The sequence below is a fragment of the Lontra canadensis genome, unplaced genomic scaffold, assembly GCF_010015895.1.
Source record: "Lontra canadensis isolate GAN:19392208 unplaced genomic scaffold, GSC_riverotter_1.0 scaffold9, whole genome shotgun sequence".
NCBI lineage: Eukaryota > Metazoa > Chordata > Mammalia > Carnivora > Mustelidae > Lontra > Lontra canadensis.
The window spans coordinates 17,449,124-17,470,927 of NW_022631003.1; the positions used below are offsets into that span (position 1 = coordinate 17,449,124).

Genomic DNA, 21,804 nt, shown 5'->3' on the forward strand with positions numbered 1-21,804 from the left:
ATGCTCCCTAACTCCTCTTAGGTTAACTTACCTCTAACTAACAGAGTTACAGAGTGGGCCTTATCCTCTGTCTCTCTCTATGAGTGCTTTGCGTACATACAGTCTCCCAGCAAAGGCAAATCCACTCTGCCAGGACCTTTGCCATGACACATACAGAACATTTATGCCAGACCACTATTGTGGAAAAGTGAGTGTGTGGGGATGGTGTCCTTCTCGTCTTTCTCTGCTTGAAGGTGATTCTCCAACAAATTCTGTGTTATAGTTGCACATGTGTTGTTAGGGATCTGTGTCCCCTTGCCTGGCACTAACCAAAACAATTTTTAAAACTTCCTCTCATTGGGAGTTATAGAGAAATGAGAAAAAAGGAAGAGAGATAAGAGGAAGAAAGACTTTCAGTCTTGCAGCCATGTCTGTACTTTTCTGAGGCCTGTGATAGGCTGCAGCTCCTCTGTATACAGACAGGATTGGGACACTGAAAAGAGAAGTTAAAGCTTACAAATTTCAGCTTTGGTTTGTAAACAGATGTGTAAAATTACAATTCCTGTTTATATTCAACTCTGTTAGTTCACCTTCATCTTATTTTTTTTAATAGTTTGTTGGGCTTTCTTTTTTCATAGCCATCAATGTCTGAAGAAATTACTTATGCAGATCTAAAATTTCAGGACTCCAGTAAAAAGGAAAATATCCATGAGTTTGATGGAGTTGGGATAAAAGGTAAGATTTTGAACTTTGGATGTGTTGTAGTTTGAACCTCCAGTTTTTACTAAAAAAAAAAAAAGAAATTTAAAGGTGTTGGTGGTGCATTGAACACTTGATCTTTTACAATGTTTCTGTTTTAATATCATAGTCAAGATAATTAGGTTGGGATGATAGTTTGATTTTACTGGATTATGTAACATTTTTCCCCCATAAAACAAGGGAGTACATGTTGTCCAGGAAAATCATGATTTTGTACGTTCTTTTTTTTTTTATAAGAAAATGCTAGCCACTCCCAGCTAATGTATCTAATAGTAAAACAAGAGATCTTTCCTGCTATGTGAAAAATACTATTCTTCCTGCCTTATGAGGTAGAAATGGGCATCTTCATTTTGCAGGAGAGCAACAGTGACTTCAGTGAGTACATGCTATGCTTGAGTGTTACATACATGAGTGTGGATTGGAAAAGACTCTCTATTGACCTGCCAGAATTATGGAGGAGAGGGTTTGGAGTCCATCGGATGTGTACAGGACATTTAAATAGATCATTTGACCTTTTGAAGTCTCTGGGCTCTCACCTAGAAAGTGGAGATAAGAAGGCCCGTTTTATTATGAGATTACAGCCATAATTCAGTGTATGCTGCCTGTGCCATTTTGGAAAAGGCCAACATATTTAATGATTATTTTGTGAGGCTTAAATTAAAAATAGATGAAGATGAGAAATATACCAATAATTTTTTTAATTGGTCAGGATTTCAGTAATCATTTTTTGTTTATACATTTAGTCTAGTAGGTATGTATTTAATATTTAAAATTGATCATATTTTCAGTTCTGGGTACCACAAATAAAAATAAAAGGATATCAAAAAGAATGCAGTAATAAATAAGTTTGAAAATATTTTTCAGAAACAGATATTAGAAGGAATTAAAGTTCTTTTAAGCCGCTCAATTTGACCAATTTGACCATTACTATCAAACAAATCAAATTTTATTCAGAGAAGGATTCTAAGCAGAGAGAAAGATACTAACCTCTGTAGGCACATATGACTAAGTGGAAGAATATGAACTTAAAACTAAACAGAAGGAATTTTATTTTCATATTAAACTATCACTAGAGATAAAGAGTGAGATAATAATATTCAGTCCTATAAATGGAAATTTTGTGAATGAAAATTTTACTATATTCTTAGACATATTATTTATTCATAAATAAATTCATAAAATCACGTTATGTCACTTCTCTTTAGCTTGCTGTTAGGTCTATTCACTGTTTGAATGATTAGAAAATAATAGCTTAGAGAATATTATGGTTGAATGGGGATACAGCTCTTTTTAATAAATCTTTAATTAATTTAGTTTCCTTAGGTATGAGATATAGTTTGAACTAAATTTACTCATCTTAAATATGGCATTTAAGAAGTGATTGCTTTGGTTGAACTGTCAAGGAGAACTTAATAGTCTGATACTTTATTTTAAAATGATTCTTGCAATCATATGATGGCATTAATGTTTCTCATTATTTAGAAAAGGAAAATATTAATGTTTATTGGAGGCTACAAAATACTTAGATACATACACCCACCATAATTCACATATGTTGAGCCTAGGTATAGGAAACAAAGAATAGGAGAGAGAGAGAAAGGGAGAGGGAGAGAGCGAGAGGGCAGGAGGGAGGAAGGAAGGAAGGAAGGAGAAAAGTAAAGAAAGAAAGAAATGTAGTGTGTGTGTATGTGTATGTGAAACAGAGACAGAGAGACAAAGAGAACTTTTAAAAATATCATTTAGTATTCTACCAAGTCAAGCATATATTGCTTCCAAATTTCTCTTTTTCTTTTTTTCTTTCTTTCTTTCTTTCTTTCTTTCTTTCTTTCTTTCTTTGAGGTTAAGTTAAATGAAAAAACACCTAGGGGACTAAAGGAAGAAAAGAGGTAAAGAAATATTGGAAACTATAACATTCAAAACCACACTGTGCCTGAAAGTTTTGTATTTGTATTTTTTAAATTTTTTTAAAATTTTATTTATTTATTTGACAGACAGAGATCACAAGTCAGCAGAGAGGCAGGCAGAGAGAGGGGGGAAGCAGGCTTCTTGCTGAGCAGAGAGCCTGATGTGGGGCTCGATCCCAGGACCCTGGGATCATGACCTGAGCCAAAGGCAGAGGCCTTAACCCATTGAGCCACCCAGGCACCCCAAGTTTTGTATTTTTTAAAAATTTTTCCTCTAAAACTCTTTCCTTTCCCCAATCATCCTCATCTCATTAAATATAAAAATAGATACATATTTAATACAATCACCAGGAGTTTGCTATATGCCAGCACTGTTCTAATTGTATTACCAATATTAATTCACTTACTCTCTGATATTTTATGGCTTTCTTTTTTAACCAATGCAAAAACTAAGACACAGAGAGGTCAAGTGACTTGTCCAAAGTCTCAAGTGATAAGCAGATCCAGCATTCAAGCCCAGGCATACTAGCCCTAGGCATGGCATGCCTTCTTCTTCTTCTTCTTTTTTTTTAAATCACTATGTTATACTGCCTACAAGTGTATATATTTAAATCCTCTACATCTATCAAGTAAAAGATCTCTCATAAATATTTCATAAATTTGTACTGTAGATTCTAATTTCTTTGTATTCTCTAGTCCTAGTAAAGCAAACTGCTGTTCTCTCTTGCATGGCATACTACAATAGTTTTCTTGCTATTCTTCCTACTTCCAACATTGCAGCCCTACAATTAATGCATTGTCCCTATGCAGTAATAGTGATCTTTCCAAAACAAACCAAAAAAACAAAAAACAAAACAGCTCAATTATTTTCCTGTCTTCGTTAAACCCGGTGGTTTCTCAAAGAACTCCAATCCCCTCACTCTGGCTTAATAAAGCCTGTCAATAATCTGTCTCCTGCCTTCTTTTTGACCTCCTCAAACATCATTTCTCATCTTGGCCACAGTTCTTAACCTCTGAATTTTTTTCTGTTTTTCAAACAGGTAAAGATCTTTCCCAAATGAAGTCCTTTGAACTAGACAATCTTGCTGCTTATAATGTTCTTCCCACTGGTTTTGCAGGCTCATTTGCATTGGCTATAAGATCAGAACTACTTGTTCTCTATAATATAACTGTTTTGAATCTGTGCACACCATAGCACAATTTAAGATCTCTATCATCTATCTACTTATAGATAGATACTATTTATCTCTATCTATGATCTATCCATTTTTTTCTCTCACAATTAAAATGTATTTTCTATGAGAGCAGGAACTTGTATATCTTGCTCACTTGTGTGTTGTATTGTGAGCACCCAAAATAATGCCTAGGATATAGAAGGTACTGAGCAGATAACTTTTGTCTAATTGAATACATAAATAAATGAGAACATAATTCTTCAGAAGATAGAACTTGAAGTCATACCTCTAACCTTAGATAAGATCTTGACTATATAGTTCTTTCACTATTAGCCATTGTTCAAAGTCTAAAAAGTTGTTTTACATTTTACTTTCAATTCTCTACATATTTCACAATGTTACATCACCAGCTAAGAGATGTAGGACACAGATCAGAAGTATAATTGGTTATCACATTTTTCCTGAATTATGTTCTTTTAAATAGCTAGTATCCATATATACAGATGATGATAATTAAAATCAGATACTGATTTAATAATGATTAATTTATAATATAAAGTTTATAATTCTTTTTTTTTAAATAGGGAAATGATCTGTTTTGGGGATTTAGTGTTTAGCAAAAAAAAAAAAAAAAAAAAAAAAAAGTCCAACAGAAATTTGTTGCTAAAAATATGAAGAAATCCTGATGAGGAAATGATACTGATCTGGCCTATGTTTCTGGCTGCTGGGAGGACACATGAAAACATTACAAAAGACACCCTATAATTTATATTCCACAACCAAACTCTCAGGATTTGTGGGGAAGGGCATAAGTAATGAAATTATTTTCTTTGGCACTCTCAATTGTCCACTGAAGGAAGGGATACTTTGATCGACCTCTTTATTAGCTGCCAGCTACTCGTTTCCCCAATTTGTACAGAAAAGATATGTCATATCCAGATTGATAGGTTTTCTCAATTCTTTTCAAAGCCCTTTTTTGCCTCTTTGTGTCTTGACTCAGCCTACCAGTTAACAACCTCTCCTATGAGAACCAGTTTGCATGTAAAACAGCTAACAAAGTGTTTTTTACTTATTCTTTAAAAAGACATTTTTAAAATGTCCTTGAGTTTCTAGCAAAACACATTCCTTTACCAGAGACACGTTAGAAAAGAAATAAAGGCTGAATGAATGAATGAATGAATGAAATTAAGATGTATACCACTTCCAGGCCTGCCTGCTTATTTTGCTTTCCACAGCACCACCTGCTCCTTCCCATGGATGGCGTCAGAAAGTCTTGGCTCTGACTCTTCTATGTCTTCTGCTGCTGGTTGGACTAGGAGTCTTAGGAAGCATATGTATGTATTACCCATGTTTGGACTGAAAGGAAAAACACCTAGAACTACATGAATTTTACAAGAAAGTTTATTTTTGAATTGAAGCCTTGGAATGATTATGGGTTATATAACTCAAAAGGTATTGATAACTGGATAAACACGGTAATTTGTTTTCCTCCCTTCTGTGAAGGGATTGCTTCCCAAAACTTTTAATGTTTGTAATACTAGTTCAGCAGAAAAGAGATAATGGTTGGGTTGAGGAATTAAATTTTTTTATTTTTTTTATTTGGAGTTTACACAACTTTGAAGATAGAAACAGGAAAATTGAATAAAATGCAAAATTTCAAAGAAGAACTTCAGAAAAATGTTTCTCTGCAACTGATACATAACAAGAATAGTTCCAAAATGATCAGGGACCTGTCGATCACACTGCAGGAAATAGCCACCAAATTATGTCATGAGCTGTATAAAAGAGAACCAGGTAATCTTATATTCCTCTTCAAGCTATTTATTAGACAATGAACAAAACTTAGGAGTTACTTGAGACTCATTCATCAATAGCTGGCAACCTCCCCCCAGGATGCCATTATTTGGAGACAGGAATTAAATGTAGTTGACAGAGGACTCACTGATATTTCTGTGCAGTTAGAAGTTTCTCTAATCTGACATCTACTACTGTTATATTGGGAACTGAGGTTAATAGAAGTTAGGGAGGAGAGGAGAGGGCACCTCTTTATACACTTTTTAAAGGATAAGAAGAGAAGATAGGTCTCATCTTTATAGGTGACCTTATCCTACATTTCAGTCAATGTTTGAGGAGAGTCCATAGAAAAGAAATAGTTAAGCCTTGCCTATGGAATGAGGAAGAATTGGCTTTTGAATTATCTCTAACAGTTTCTATAGCTATTATAACTAAAATATATTCTTTGTGCTCTTGAGGACTCTCCCAAATATTCAACATCAGGCAGCCAGAAACACTGTAGTTGGAGAAGGCAAGGTTGATGTAGGTTTGAGGGGTAGATTCTTACCAAACAATGTTTTCGTGATTAGCCTTTATTGCCATGTAGTAGTACAAAAAATGAAAAAAAAAATAGAGAAAGAAGTTAGTTAATCATTATTTACGACTCCTGAGGTAAGAAAACACACTGCAATACACCGGATGTTTAATTCAGAATGTGTTGTTCAGATTATGTTTTGGACATATTGTGGTGGTATCTAGGGACCAGGAATACAGGATGCATTTTCTTCACCTTTCATGTAAGAAGAAGAAAGAGAAGTAAATTTGGTTAACTTATTATAGAGGACTTTGGAAATAATAAGAATAATGAGGATTATCAACACAAACCAAATGAAACTATGTTTTTCTTCCAGAGCACAAATGTAAACCTTGTCCAAAGGCATGGATGTGGCATGAGGACAGCTGTTATACACTAAGTGACCATTATGAAACATGGCAAAAGAGTGTCATGTTCTGTTCTGCTCAAAATGCCAGCCTGCTGACGATTAAGAACAAAAGTGTGTTGGTAAGGTCCCATGGATCTTCTGCCTATGAAGAAGGAAGTCACTTTTCCCATCATAGAATAGAGAGGAATGAGGCATGTTGGGGAAGATTTGTACTAATCCCGACACGGGCTTAAGTTAGGGTATGAGGTGATTGAAACTTAGTATATTTACCATACCGTGTAGATTAGCCAAGGTGTCATCTAAAATGTTAGCTTAGGGGCGCCTGGGTGGCTCAGTGGGTTAAAGCCTCTGCCTTCGGCTCAGGTCATGATCCCAGAGTCCTGGGATCGAGCCCCGCATCGGGCCCTCTGCTCTGCAGAGAGCCTGCTTCCCTTCCTCTCTCTCTGCCTGCTTCTCTGCCTACTTGTGATCTCTGCCTGTCAAATAAATAAATAAATAGAATCTTTAAAAAAAAAAATAAAATAGAATAGAATGTTAGCTTAGGTACTTAACGTCAGTGGAATCTCAGCAGTTGGGCAGGTGTGTAGACATGGGGTAGCCAGAATCTTTAGGTCTGTGAGCATTTCCAGACTGGAACTTTAGGATCAACTCTCAGAACACAATTTCTGAGAATTTATCTAAAAGCAGGAGATCTGGAAATCATTCCTGAAGGTTACCAATTCTATAAAATCTAGATAGGAGAAGATTCTTTGTTTCTATCATTTTGTCTTTTTTTAACTAACAGAAAAAGCCAACATATACTAGAATAAAAACATAGGTTAGATAAAATATGTATAAAAAGGTAGAATTAAGATGGGATGTCAAAGGCAAGCGTCAAGCAGACATATTATACTGACTCCCTGGGTCCCAGGAAAATGAGTTCTCTGGAAGATTTATTTATGTTTATATGTATTTATTTATTTTATTTTTTCTAATATTTAAGTAGTATCTCTATATTTTACTTATTCCTCTGCATTTCTGGTCTCTCAAATAGTATTCCCATATTATTTAAGGAAAAAATTCATTTTCACAAAAGTGTCAGCTTCCTTACTGTAAGAATCTGGTTCCTCCTTTATAGTTACAGGGAAAATCTAACCATAGTTTCTTCCTCCTCTCATCATTGTCAACTGATCCATTCTTAGTTATTTACTCAAAAAAATGTCTGGATTATGAGGGAAAAACAGCTTATGTTGCCTATAAAATTTTGGACTGGATCTCTATTCTATAACCACTTCTCATCAGACTTTGCTACATTTTTCTCCTACTTTTTCGGTTTCAATTAACTTGTGTATGTAGTGATTAACCACCTGTTTTGCTCCTAGACTGACTACTGCTGGATACTTGAATCTTGAAGTTTGTGACCTTCACTGCCCCTAAGTTAAAGAAATGCATGGTTTGGTAGATAGTTTTACTTGTGAAACAGTATCTGATAAATAACTGTTGGAGGAAATCTTACAATAAGGAGCACTTCATTTTGATTTTTTTCTAATGGCATCAAAAATAGTGTAATGTCAGAAATGTTACCTTAAAACAGTAATTTGTAAGAAATTATGTTGTGAAGTAATGTACAGAAATGGGAGATAGCTATTATTTTGCGGGGGAGACAATTTTTTTAAACATCTCTATTTCTTGTAGAAATTTATAAAATCCAAGAAATTACGTAGATACTGGCTGGGATTATCTATCGGAGAATATCAAGATTACCAAAACCTGGATGAGACAATTATCTCCTCCAACTGGTAAGTCTTTATTCTTACTGAATTTTTCTGGTTGGTTTGAGTAAAGGTGTTTTCCCTGGGACAGTATTGATTACAATTAAAACTAGCTTCAATTGAAATTGCATCCTTAAATAACTCTTTTCTATCAGGCTTCTTTAATGTTTAATAATGCAAAAAACTACCACTAAATCTAAACCCTGGGATTCCTGCACACTCTCCACTGTGGGCGAGAAGCAAATACAAGTTTTGATTGTTTTGTTTTGTTTGCATTTTCCTTCAGACAGAAATAGTAAATATAAGAATATGGGTCCAAAAGACAAGGCAGCTTTGTATTTTCAGTTAAAAATGATGGGACAGAACAGGGGATAATATGTATACAAATGGAGGACAAAAGGAGGTATATTTTAAAGATCTCATCTGGAGTGAAGGGACTAGAAGTAAGGGTAGTGTGGTCACATCATGGAGAGTACAGATGGAATCTTGTTTTGAAAAGGTAGAATTTCTACGTGTTTATTTGTAATTATGGCTAATGGGAAGGTAATCTATAGTGGAATAGAAAACACAGTATATATTTGAAATAATTAAAAAATAAAAATATATAATATATGTATATATAATACATTATATATGTGCATAATATATTATCATATATGTATTTCTTTTTGTTTTTATTCTTAATGTTATTCTGGGATTTGTTTCTCGAAAGGTGTTGTGATCAATGACGTTTGTATGATGCCACTTCAAATAGGAAATCTCACTTTTCAAAATTTAATTGATAAAGTTATTTATTTATTAATGATCATTATTTAGGGACCCAAATATTTAATACTACATTTTTCCCAAAAGATAATATTTTCAATTTATAAGTTTGTCTTTGATGCCTAGTCCCTGCTTAGTAATCTTATTTTAGGGGCTGGTAATTATTCAGAATGTCAGAATAAAATCTTTGAAAAATGGTTAGAAGGAAATGTTACTTGGAGATTATGTTGAACTAAAAGTGTCATATATTAGGTTAATTCCAAGCTTGGGTGATTACAAAAAATATTTGAAGAGATAGTGTCAAAGATTTGCTACAGGAGCCAGACTGGAGAATTAATAGAACTGCATTATTCTAAATCATATTAACTATTGGGGAAGGGAAGTTATACATCTGGGAGTAAAGGCAAGCAAATAGTCCAGATGTAAAATAGTGGAAAAGGCAGACTGAAGTAAGGCAGTGTTTACTACTGCATATTTGTTGATAAATATAAGTAACTTGGACACTCTCGATAGTCCCAATAATAATTAAAATTTATTTTAGATAATGCAGACCTAGAAGCAATGATATATTGGAAAAGCAGTTTTTTCCTGTGGATGTGTTTGAAATGTTTGACTTGCTAATTGTAATTCTTTATTTTCTCTTTCAGGCTTACACAAAGGAGAAATGATGTAAATGATAGGATGTTTTGTGGGTATATAGATGCACAATATGTTTACTATGAAGACTGTACTTCCAGAATGAAGTTTATATGCGAGAAGCTGGCTAATCCAGTGGAGGTTAAGAGCACACTACTGAGTGAAATACCAGATGGAAAATATAGTTAGTGCAGGTATTTCTCTATTATCCTGTGATTCAGGCAACTTTAGGGAACATACGTCTTGCAGGTCACACAAAAGCAATAAAGAAGCTGTGAGACTAAATCTCTGTCTCCAAACTCTGTACATTTCTTTCTTCTTTCTTTCTCCTAGTTTGCTGAGTGGAAGGAACCCAAAGTCATATCTTGTTATCTGGATACAGCCCCAATACTGTTGACCATAAATACAGTGTGTTGGGCAAACATATAGAAAAGTGAAGCTAACTTTTCCTGCTTTTCCAGGGATAAACAAGGAAAATGCCAACCTTACAGAACACCAGGGAAAATGAAATCTAGGAATATATAGAAAGGATGATAACATGACCAACTGGAATTTATTCTAGCCATACAAGTTGATTTACATTTTAGAAAAAATCTATTATTTTAATAGATGTAGAAAAGCATTTGATAAAATTTAACAGCTAATCTCTAAGAAAACTGGAAACACAAGGTGTCCCTAATCTGATAAACATTGATATTAAAAGAAGAGAAAAAAAACAAACCAAACGAAAAACGACCAACAACAAACTCTAAACCTAATAAATTACCTTTGGTAAAAGAGTGAATGTTTCTTCTTTTGAGCTCTGGAACAAGATCAGAATGGCCTTTGTCAGTAATTTTTATTCAGTAACCTCTACTGTCTATTAGAAGTCCTAGAAGTAAAATAAGGTAAGAAAAATAAATTTAAAAATATAAAAACTGAAAAAGGAAGATATAAGACATTTTTATCTATAGCTAATGTAATTGTGTGTATATATATACTATATATGTAAATGATAAAACATAAATTATTAAAATATATATTTTATCAAGGTTATTGGATAAAGTCTTAAAATATCTCAACGTTTAAACATGAATTATATTTCTGAAGGTTAGCAGTAAACAATGAAAAATTTAAAAAAAACAATACCATGTATAAGAGGATCCAAAAATAAAATAGTAATAAATGTAATAAAATTAGAAAAACTTTCTGCCCAGTACTGCTTCCTTCAACTCTCTTGCACAGGTGGTGATACCAAGAGCGCTCCCTAATAAACCTCCAACACAATAATCTTGATTTCAGAATCTGCTTGTTGGGAAACCATGCCTTCAAGTGTTGTTGACAAAATAAAAGAAAACCTTAATAACTGGAGAAATAACCATGTACTTGAATTGGAACTCTCTATTCTTGGAATATAAAGTCTCCCAAATCTACCTACAGAGTGAACAAAATCCCTGAATATGACAGATAGATTTTTTTTGAAAAAATGATATCCTAATTCTAAAATTAACATAGAAATGCATAGGATTTAGAATAGCCAAGACAACATTGGAAAGAAGGATCTTTGGAGAAATTACGATTCTGAATATCAAGATTTACTTTAAAGCCATAATAATAAAAACAGTTTAATTTCATACCAGAATAGAGATACATCCACAAGACCAGATATAGCCCCCCCCCAAAAAAAAGACATGCATACAATTACCTTACATATATATTAAAAAAGTTGTCCCTGCCATTAGAGGTAGAAAGTGGTAGTCTTTTCAGTAAATGGAGCTGAAGCAATTGGATATCTGCATGGAAATAAGTGAAACTTCGTATTGACCCTGTACCACACATAAACATTTAAAAAAAATGGATCATAGAACTAAATATGAGAGTTCAAAATATAAAGCTTCTAGTTAGGGGCTCCTGAATGGCACAGTCAGTTAAGCATCCAACTTGCGATTTCAGCTCAGATCATAATCTTAGGGTGGTGGGATCCAGCCTGGGGTTAAGCCCCATGAGAAGCCCCATGTTAGGGATCCATGTAGCTCCTCTGGGGCTTTGAGCTCAGCAGGGAGTCTGCTTGGGATTCTCTCTCTTCCTCTACCTCTCTCCCGACTTGTTCTCTCTTTCAAATAAATAAATCTATATTTGAGAAAGAGAGAGAGGGGGAAAAGCATACTCCCCACTGAGCAGGGAGCCCAACCTTGAGTTGGACAGGCACACCTCAAATAAATAAGTCTTTAAACAAATGTATAGCGTTTCTAGTTAAAGCCTAACAGAATACAGTTATGGCTTTATGGCAGACAAAGATTTCTTAAACAAGATGAAATAAACACTAACAACAAAAAACATAGGAAAATTAGACTTCATTCAAAATAAGAATAGTGTTAAGGAAGCAAAGATACAAGTTGTAGGCTTTGAAGGGCTCAGTTTGAATTTGAATTAGTATAACACACACATATCCAAATTTATACAGGACTAGTAGTCAGGATAGAATTAACTCCTACAAATCAATAATAAAAAGTTCTAATTAAAAAATGGCAGAAAGACTTGAAGGGGCACTTCACGAAAGAAAATGTTCAAATGGCCATTAAAGCATATAAAAGGTCATGAACATCATTATTCACCAGAAAAAAAATTTTATTGAAAATAAAAATACAGTGAGGTACCAGTCGCCTACCAAAATGGGTGAAATTAAAGGCTGGCAATACTAAATGTCAGCGGAAATGTGGAATATGCTGGATTTTTCTGTGGTCAAACTAGCACCAAAATTCCTGTCTGGGAAATCCATTTCACACAAATCCCTTTCCCTGTGTTTGTCAGAACTGGGCCATGAGGGGAACTCTGAAAGATAAAACCAAGACAGAGATCGTTACTCTCAGAAGGATGCTGAGGTCAAACAGAACAACAGGTGGATGCTGAAGTGCCAGGTAGACTCCACATCATCATCTATCTCCTCCTTCTTCACATCCAGTTACTTCGTCTTTCTGACTTCTTACTCTGCCAACCCACAGCACCTCCAGCTCTACCCCAGAGTCATGACTGCAGTCCCACAAAGCAGCAGCTTCCACAGAAATGTGATTCCTGAGAGACAGTGGGCTTTGTGGAGAAACCATTTTCCACAGAGACAGACACTTCCTCACAGACGGCAATTACCCTCTAGGTAGCAGCTTCCACAAATGTGTGGATTCCACAGCCTTCTCCTTACAGCTCCCTTTTTATAGTTCTGTTGTGGAATCCAGATGACCATGACCACTTGGAATTTTACCCCTTCCAGATTGTGGTAGAGTGAAAAACAACAAACCAAAGATATTAGGTCCTAATCCCTAGAGCTCTCACCTGTTAATTTGTAGGGAAAAAGGATCGATGCAGATGTGATTCAGTTAAGGATCCGGCGTGGGGATTATCCTGGTTTATCTAAATTTAATCACACCATTTGAGAGCTTCTGTCATTTGAGATTTTACTGTCCCCAACTCTCTGCTCCTTCCTCTTAAGCTCTTTTTCTTTTTATTTAAATTTATTTGACAGAGATCACAAGTAGGCAGAGAGGCAGGCAGAGAGAGAGAGGAGGAAGCAGGCTCTCTGCTGAGCAGAGAGCCTGATGTGGGGGTCGATCCCAGGACCCTGAGATCATGACCTGATCCAAAAGTAGAGGCTTAACCCACTGAGCCACCCAGGTGCCCCAAATTCTTCTAAATTTTTAAAGCTTTTTTGTTTTCCTTCCTTGTATCCATCTGAATGATTTTCATTGGTTTATCTAAGTCAATAGAAACTAATTCTATGTATCTTTTGCACCCTTTGATTTTGTCTTTATACTTCTGAGTTTCAGAATTTCTATTTGATCCTTTGTAGAGATCCCATTTCTTTAGTAATGTTCCCAATCTTGAAACCAATATTGTTGCACATGTTAATAAGAAAAGAAATTTAAAGTCTATGCCTAATAATACCAATATCTATTTCTCCCCTGGGTCTCTTTCTGTTGTCTTTTATTCTCTTATTCTTCTATCATTTGGACTTGAAGCCTGATACTTTTCACTCAATAGTTGTCCTACAGAATAAAAATCTGTAGAAGCTATGGGTGATGCTATCTTTCTTCAAAAAATGGATTTAATCCTGTTTTGGCAGAGATTTTCCATGGGGGAGGATCACTGCCCTAATCAGGAATTGAGATGTTTAAGGTTGTATTTCAGTCATTGCAAAGAGTGATATCTCTCCGATTTTTACTTCAAAAGGGCCTCTTCTAAGGTGTCAACTGTATGGGTCTCAGCTTTAGGACTCTGCTTTTATTGTTACCTGCACACTATGAGACTAATAATCTTTAGGTATTTTCTTTAAAAAAATATTTATTTATTTGTTTATTTATTTATTCTTTAGAGAGAGCATGAGTAGAGGGGGAGGCACAAAGGAAGTGGGAGAGAGAATCTCAGGCAGACTCCCTGTCAAGTGCAGAGCCCAATGTGGTTCACGATCCCATGACCCTGAGATCATGACCTGAGTTGAAATCAAGAACTGGTCGCTCAACCCACTGAGCCACTCAGGCTTTATGTGTTTTCTAAGGCTTTTTGTTATTGTTTTCACTTGGCTTCTTGACCCTATGCCCTATACATGATGGCTTGGAAGAGAAACACTTGGAGAAGAAAAGTGGCTCAGAATATCAGACTCACTACTCTGTAATTCCTTTTATTCTGTTACATTGTCTCCTTCAGTCCTCATCATCTTATTTTTTGCTGGACTCCAGTTTCATCGCTCTACGCCCATTGAGACTATCTAAAACTTTGAGCTGTTTTTTTCTGCTTGGGATTTAGCCCTGAGAAAAATGGAATCAGTTATGTGGAAATATGAACATCAGAGTTACCGTAAATTGTTCTCTTTAGATGCACTATCTTGATACCCATAAAGTCTGGCTGAATTAGTTGACATTCAATGTCTGCAATCAGCTACTTTGGTATTCGGTATTTGGTATTGATGCTTATTATATCACTTTTTAAGTAAATTTCAGAATTGACCACTTTATAATTTTAGTATTCTAATCCAAGAATGTGGTATATCTTTCCTTTACTTTAAGACTCTTAAATAACTCTCAATAAACTAATTTAATATCCTGCAATAGTAGTTTTATTGAGTTATAATTAATATAGAATAGATTGCACATATTTAAAGTTAACAATATATTAATTTTTAACATATGTATAAACTCATGAAATCATCACATTCAAAATAGTGAACTAATCCATATCCTCAAAAGTTTGCTTTTTTGATGGTTTGTATTCTCTCCTCCTCAATGTTCTTTGCCACCATATCTCCTTGTAACCACTGACATCCTTTCTGTCACTATAGATCAGTTTGCGTTTTCCAAAATTTTGAGTAATGGAATTATAGAGTATGTGTGTTTTTTGGTGACTTCTTTTCATCAGAATAAGTTCTTTGTGATTTTTGTAAGTTGCTGTTTATATCACCAGATCACTCCTTTTACTGCTGAGCTGAGTACTGTCCCATTGTTTGGATATGTTTATCCATTCACTTGCTGAGGGTCATTTAGGTTACTCCTGATTGTAACAATTAACACTACTATAGGCATTTGTACATAAGTCTCTCTATGGACATGTTTTTATTTATCTTTGGTGAATATCTAGGAGTACAGAGACTGATCAGATGGTAGGTGTAGGCCTAACAATTCAAGAAGTTACCAAACACTTTTCTGAAGTCATTGTATAATTGGACATCCTCATTATCAGTGTATGAGAGTTCCATTTGCACATCAATAACTATTAGGGAAATAGAAATCAAAACCACAATGAGATATCGCCTCATGCCTGTTAGAAGGGCCATCATCACAAGGATGAGAGGTAACACATGCTGACAAGGATATGGAGAAAAGGAAACCCTTGTGCACTATTCATAGGATGGAAAATTACTACAGCTACTGCTGAAAACAGTTTGGAGTTTCCTTAAAAAATTAAAAATAGAACTACCATATAATCCAGCAATTCCACTTCTAAGTATGTATTAGAAGGAAATGAAAACACTGTGTCAAAAAATTTTTTGTACTCCCATGTTCACTGAAGCATTATTTGCAATAGCCCAAATATAGAAACAACCCCAGCTTCCACTGACAGTGGGATAGATAAAGAGGTTTGATTCGTGTGTGTGTGTGTGTGTGTGTGTGTATACAATGGAATGTTATTCAACCATAAAAAAATTAAGAATTCCTGCCAACTATGACAACATGGATGGATCTTGAGAGCATTAAACTAAGTGAAGTAAGTCAGACAGTGAAAGACAAGATAAATAATTTATGATCTCACTTATATGTGGAACCTTAAAATAGATATATATACACAAAGAGATCAGATTAGTGGTTACCAGAGACAGAGGTTTGGGGAAGAAGATATTGGGTGAAGTGGTCAAAAGGCACAAGCTTGCAGCTATTAGATAAATAAATACTAGGGGTCTAATGTACAGCATAATGACTGAGGTGAAAATGGCTATATGGTATATTTGAAAGTTTTTACAAGAGTAAATCTTAAGAGTTCTCATCACAAGGAAAAAACCATTTTTTTTCTTTCTATTTTTTGTATCTATATGAAGTGATGGATGTTAATTAAACTTACTGTGGCAATCATAATACATGTAAGTCAAATTATTATACTGTACACCTTAAACTTACATTGCTATATGTCAGTTATATCTCAAAAAAAACTGGGAAAAAAAGAATTCCATTTATACATCACATTTTCTTTTTTAAAATTTTATTTATTTATTTAGAAAAGAGGGAATGAGAGGGGGAAGATCAGAGGGAGAAGCAGACTCTGTGCTGAGCAGGGAGCCTGAAGCAGGACTCGATCCCAGGACCCTGGGATCATGATCTGAGCAGAAGGTAGTCAGTCACTTAACCAACTGAGACACCCAGTCACACTATTCATCCCATTTTTATCAAGACTTGATACAGTTTGTTTTAAAACCATTCTAATAGGAGGGTCCTGATTCAAGACAGTGACACAGGAACACTCTGATATCACCTCCTCCACAGAACACACAAAAATACACCCATTGATAGAACAATTCCTCTTGAAGAACTGAAGGTCAACTAAACAGCTACTGAACAACCACAGATAGATAGAATGGCAATGGAACAGCAAGAGATATGGAGACACTGTAACAGAGGGAAACTCCACACCTGAGGCTGCAAACACTATAGGGAGGGACAGCCTGGGAACAGATCCCTCTGTCTTTGGGTATGGAAAAAAAAAATCTCTGTTTAAAAGAACATATAAATAGAAAACACTAGAAGTCTGCCAGGTTGTGGAGTAACTGAGGGGATACTCTCCCAGTATGAGGGACTGAGAACACACTGTTCATGTTCCCACCCCACCTTAAAAGCCTAGATTAGAGCAGAGCAGGATCTGGACACCATAAGGGGCAGGTCTGGTTGCATCAGTGAGCTCATGGTCCACATGCCCCAGCTGAGTTGATTCCACAAGCCCTAGTTGTGCTGCAACACAAAAAAAGAACCTGGGGTTTAAAAGGGCTAAGGAGCTATGGGAAAGCTCTCTTCTTCTCATCTACCTTAAAAGCCCAGACTGGAGCAGGGTCTGAATATCAGAAGGGATGGGTTGGAATGCCATAATTAGTGGCTCCTAACGCCATAACTGCTGGGTCAGGCTGGCACAGAAACTTATGATCTCAGCAAGCCCAGGGTCCCCAAGACCATACTAGTCCTAGGTGCACTGGGACACAGAAAAACCATGCTTAGAAAGGACCAAGAACTCAAGGAACTTTTTCTCCCCTTTCTCCTTAAAGCACAGACTGGAGCAGAGAGTTTGTGGTCTCAGAGAATACAATTTCCACAAGCCCACACCAGCTATCCTGTGGTACTAGGGTGTGGAAGACAAAGCGTGGTTTTAGTGTGGGTGTGAGTGTGTATTTTAATTTTAATTTTAATTTTTTTTAATTTTTGAAATATGTGAATAACAATTTTTTTCCAGTGTTTGTCTTGTCTTTGTTTTTTTTTTTTTTTTTTTTTTTTTTTTTTTTTTTTTTTTTTTTTTTTAAAGATTTTATTTATTTATTTGACAGACAGAGATCACAAGTAGGCAGAGAGGCAGGCAGAGAGAGAGGAAGGGAAGCAGGCTCCCTGTTGAGCAGAGAGCCCGATGCGGGACTCGATCCCAGGACCCTGAGATCATGACCTGAGCCGAAGGCAGCGGCCCAACCCACTGAGCCACCCAGGCGCCCTGTCTTTGTTTTTTTATGTCCTCACACATTCTTTTTCAAAGACAGAAGCCCTTAATTTTCATCAACTCAAATTTTTTATTTATTTTTTTATTTCATGGATCACACTTTTGGTGTTGTATATAGGAAATCTTTGCCTAAGCCAAAATCATAAAGATTTTCTCCTTTTATTCTTCTTGAAGTTTTATAGTTTTAAGTTTTATATTTAGGTCTATGTTCCACATTTTTGTTGTTCATTATTTTCTGTGGTACGAAATATGGATTAAAATCTAACTTTTTTCATAATAATATCCAACTTTTGAAATGAGTATGCTTTCTTCACTGAACTGCCTTTGTATCTTGGTAAAAACAATCAACTGATCAAAAATATGTGTGCCTATTATGGGCTTCAATATTTTTCACTGACATGTTTATCTAAAGCAACAATAATATCACACTTACATATGGTTGCTTTATAAGAAGTCTTAGGTAGAGTAAGTTTTCCAAGTTGTCTTTCTTTTTCAGTGTGTTTTTCAATACATTTCACTATGTTTTTCAATACATTTCACTTGTCATTTATTCTATGGATGCCCATCAGGTCAAGTTGGTTGATATGTTTGTTCAAGTCTACTGTATACTTGCTGATTTTTTTGTCAAATCATGTGGCTCATTTTAAAGGAAGCATAGCAACCTGTTCAATTTAATTGCCTCTGTCACAGATTATTTTGTTAAAATAGTTCTCAAATGTCAAATATTAGAATGAGAGCAGGATGTAGGGGATAGGTTGAATCAGAAAGTACACAGTAGCATCACTTAAGGATATGTTTCCAATAAAATGTTCATGTTTAAAAATTATTCATTATGTAATAACATTTGTATTTTTACAAACCTATATTAATTATTTAAATGTAATTTGACTATGTACAGCTTCCTATATACAGAAATAAGACATATATAAAATTAAAATCTATGTCCATACTTCACTGCAGAAAGTACAATATACTAATCAATGGGTTTTAAATTGAGGGCAGCATCAATAGTAAAGAAATCAGTTGGGACAGGGCCTGAATGAAGGCAAATTATGAAATTGGAGAGAGAACCTTAATTAATAGCCATAAATACATACTACATGAACAACCACGAATAAGACAGTTATTATTATTTTCATTTTTCAGAATAGTATATGTACACATTTAAATGAAATAGTTCAGAAAAGCTTATTAGTCAATAAAAACATCTCTCCTCAAATGATTGTCTTGCTCCTTAGAGGCAATTTTTTTTTGAATTCTTTGTTTTTATTTCTTATGATGATCATCTTTATATCATTAAATAGTTTGTGCTACTCCATATGGATTTATCAACTTTAGAAATTATCTGTTGCCTTCCTGTTTTGATAGATGATTTAAAGGCACTGTCTCTCTTCCTTTCCCTCATCTCTTAACGTAAACCTTTACTTCTAATCTAGAAAACACTAGGTCTAGATCTCTAATCTAGATCTCTAATCTAGAGATACACAGAGTGTATCTCTAATTTCTCCAACACATAGGAGGTGTAGATTGGTACTATCACTCTTCCTTCTATTTCTCCTGCCCTCCACTCTTCTCATTTTGCTCTTTCTTAATCCCTGTCATTTGATCCTTTACTGTTATACTGCTAATACTGAAGTGTGCATATGTTCCATAGTCATAAATATTTCATGATTTTATCATTGGTTGATTTTAAAATTTAAATTTAAAATTTTAACCATTGGTTTAATTTTTAAAATGCATTTATTTACCCTGTTATGATTGGATGATGATGAATTCCATTGTAATAACTAGAAATCTCTCTCTACATCTCCGACATGCCACTCAAATCTCAGTATCTCAGCACAAGGTTCACATGGGATTTTCTAATTTTGCCTCATTAATTGTTCAAGTCATCCCAACCTTGCATTTGCTCCACATTTGGACATAGTTATCCTACCAAGTTATTTGTTTTTGTCTTTTAGTTATCTAATTCTTTCTTCTTTCCTTGAATTATGTATAAGATATCTTCCAGATTTTAGATTCTTTGCCATATTGTACTTTCTGTGGTGTGTCCTTTCCTCTCAGAGTCATCTTTTCCTGTGTCTCCAGTCCTTCTATTCCACTCTGGACTAAAATTATACAAAGGCTGTTACAATGTTCATCCTGGACATTTTGTCACTGTTCTCCTGAGTATTGTTAGCCAGGTCCTACATCTGTCAGTTTTGGCTTTCTGTCTTCGTTTGCTGAATTGTTATTATTTTTTCAGCTGGTGCTTTGTGATTTGGTCAGTGTGGGTATAAGCACTGATGAAAGGCTCTGATTCAGGGTTTCAGAATAAAGTCTTACTGTTAGTGAAACAAATCCAAGAAGTCTATGTGAATCAAGTTACTGGGATTAGCCTGGTGGGTCCAGAGATGGAGAATTGAATTAATTTATTTTCAAATAAGATGAGGACAGAGTATTTAACATATTTCTTTCCTTGGTTAGATTTAGATTTGACAAGGGATCAAGTTTGGTCCAGAAGTTGAAAAGAGGGAACATATTACAAGGAAACTAGAAAAAAAGGGGAAATTTAAAAATCCTGAAAACTCTGAAATTGAAAGAGCAAATAATTCACTTCAAAAAATTTTATTCTGACTCATGATTTCAGTAACTAAACAGATGGTAAATATTAAGGCATTAAATTAGCATATTTTTGTACAACAATATTTTTGCTGTTACTATTCTCTGTGCCAAATGACACCTCCATGGAGGCCTTCCAGGATTACTCTGTTTAACATAAAAGCCTCCTCTCCTTCCTCTGCCACCCTATTTTTCCCTGCCTTTTTTTTTTTAAGATTTTTATTTATTTATTTGACAGGCAGAGATTACAAGTAGGCAGAGAGGCAGGCAGAGAGAGAGGTGGAAGCAGGCTCACTTCCAAGCAGAGAGCCCAATGTGGGGCTCGATCCCAGGACCCTGGGATCATAACCCGAGCCGAAGGCAGAGGCTTAACCCACTGAGCCACCCAGGCACCCCTACTTTTCCCTGTTTTATTCCTATGCATAGGACCATTGCATTGTATGCATTACATTGTATTACTTATCCATGAATAAATAACATAAAACATTAACGTATATGTACAAACAAATATATGAATTGTAGAATGTAAACTACATTAAGGAAGAAAATGTGCCTGTCATTTCCTTTGGAATAATGTATAGTATATAGTAAATCCTCGATTAATTTGTTGAATAAAGAAATGAATACATAAATAAGTTAATGTTCCTGAACTTCCGAGCAAAAATATTCATTTTATTTTTCAAATAGGCAGAATGCACCTATGAAATGAATTGTACTGCACTTATATTTATGGAGACAAGGTATATTATGATCAGACTGGGGTGGGGTGAAAATAAGTACATGTGAGAAGAAATCTGATCCTTGAAGATTTAGGAGATACTTTACTACTTAAGGTTTCAGAAGGAAGATTAGAAGAGTGAATGATTCTGCCCCCCACCCCCCAGCAGGGTGTTCCTTACTAATAAAAACACGTTTATGAGGATAGGAGAAATATCTGTTACTCCAGAGCAATTAAAATCAGTGAAAATTCTGAGCTTCATGGTGGAAGTCTTTAGTCTTTCTCATCTCTTCAAGGTTTACGTATCAGAACATGGTTTTCCTAAAAAAATATGTATATTGTCTTTTTCAATACCACATTAAATATTCTTGATTTTTACTTTTGTAATATTGTGATTTAACCCCATTTTTTTCTAGACTCTGTGCCTATTGCACAATGTCCCAGTCGTTCTTAAATGTCAATAAAGGTGTTCTTATTAATAATAGTATTTAACAGGTGCTTTTCACTGAGCAATACTATGATTATTTCTTTTTTTTTCTTTTTTTTTTAAATTTTATTTTTTATAAACATATATTTTTTTCCCCAGGGGTA

General features: G+C 34.9%; 2 protein-coding genes across 3 annotated transcripts in view; one reads left to right on the forward strand and one right to left on the reverse strand.

The window, feature by feature from the left end:
- LOC116866193 (C-type lectin domain family 2 member F-like) overlaps nt 1-21,804 on the reverse strand; it is a 41,515-nt gene that overhangs the window by 15,836 nt on the left and 3,875 nt on the right. The window contains exons 2-3 of the mRNA XM_032854958.1: nt 12,334-12,497; nt 10,453-10,557 (exon numbers count right to left, since the gene is read on the reverse strand). The gene's annotated coding sequence lies outside the window, so the exon portion shown is untranslated. The remainder of the gene's footprint in view (nt 1-10,452; nt 10,558-12,333; nt 12,498-21,804) is intronic.
- Nucleotides 535-9,971, forward strand: CLEC12A (C-type lectin domain family 12 member A). 2 transcript variants are annotated; one of them, XM_032854955.1, is made up of 7 exons: nt 618-714; nt 3,097-3,162; nt 5,053-5,151; nt 5,423-5,611; nt 6,502-6,653; nt 8,209-8,312; nt 9,698-9,971. In XM_032854955.1, the coding sequence occupies exons 1-7, from the start codon at nt 624-626 to the stop codon at nt 9,873-9,875; spliced, it is 879 nt and encodes a 292-aa protein (XP_032710846.1). In that variant the 5' UTR covers nt 618-623; the 3' UTR covers nt 9,876-9,971. The 2 variants fall into 2 exon arrangements, with proteins under 2 accessions (XP_032710847.1, XP_032710846.1); XM_032854956.1 differs by lacking the exon at nt 3,097-3,162 and having other exon boundaries at nt 535-714.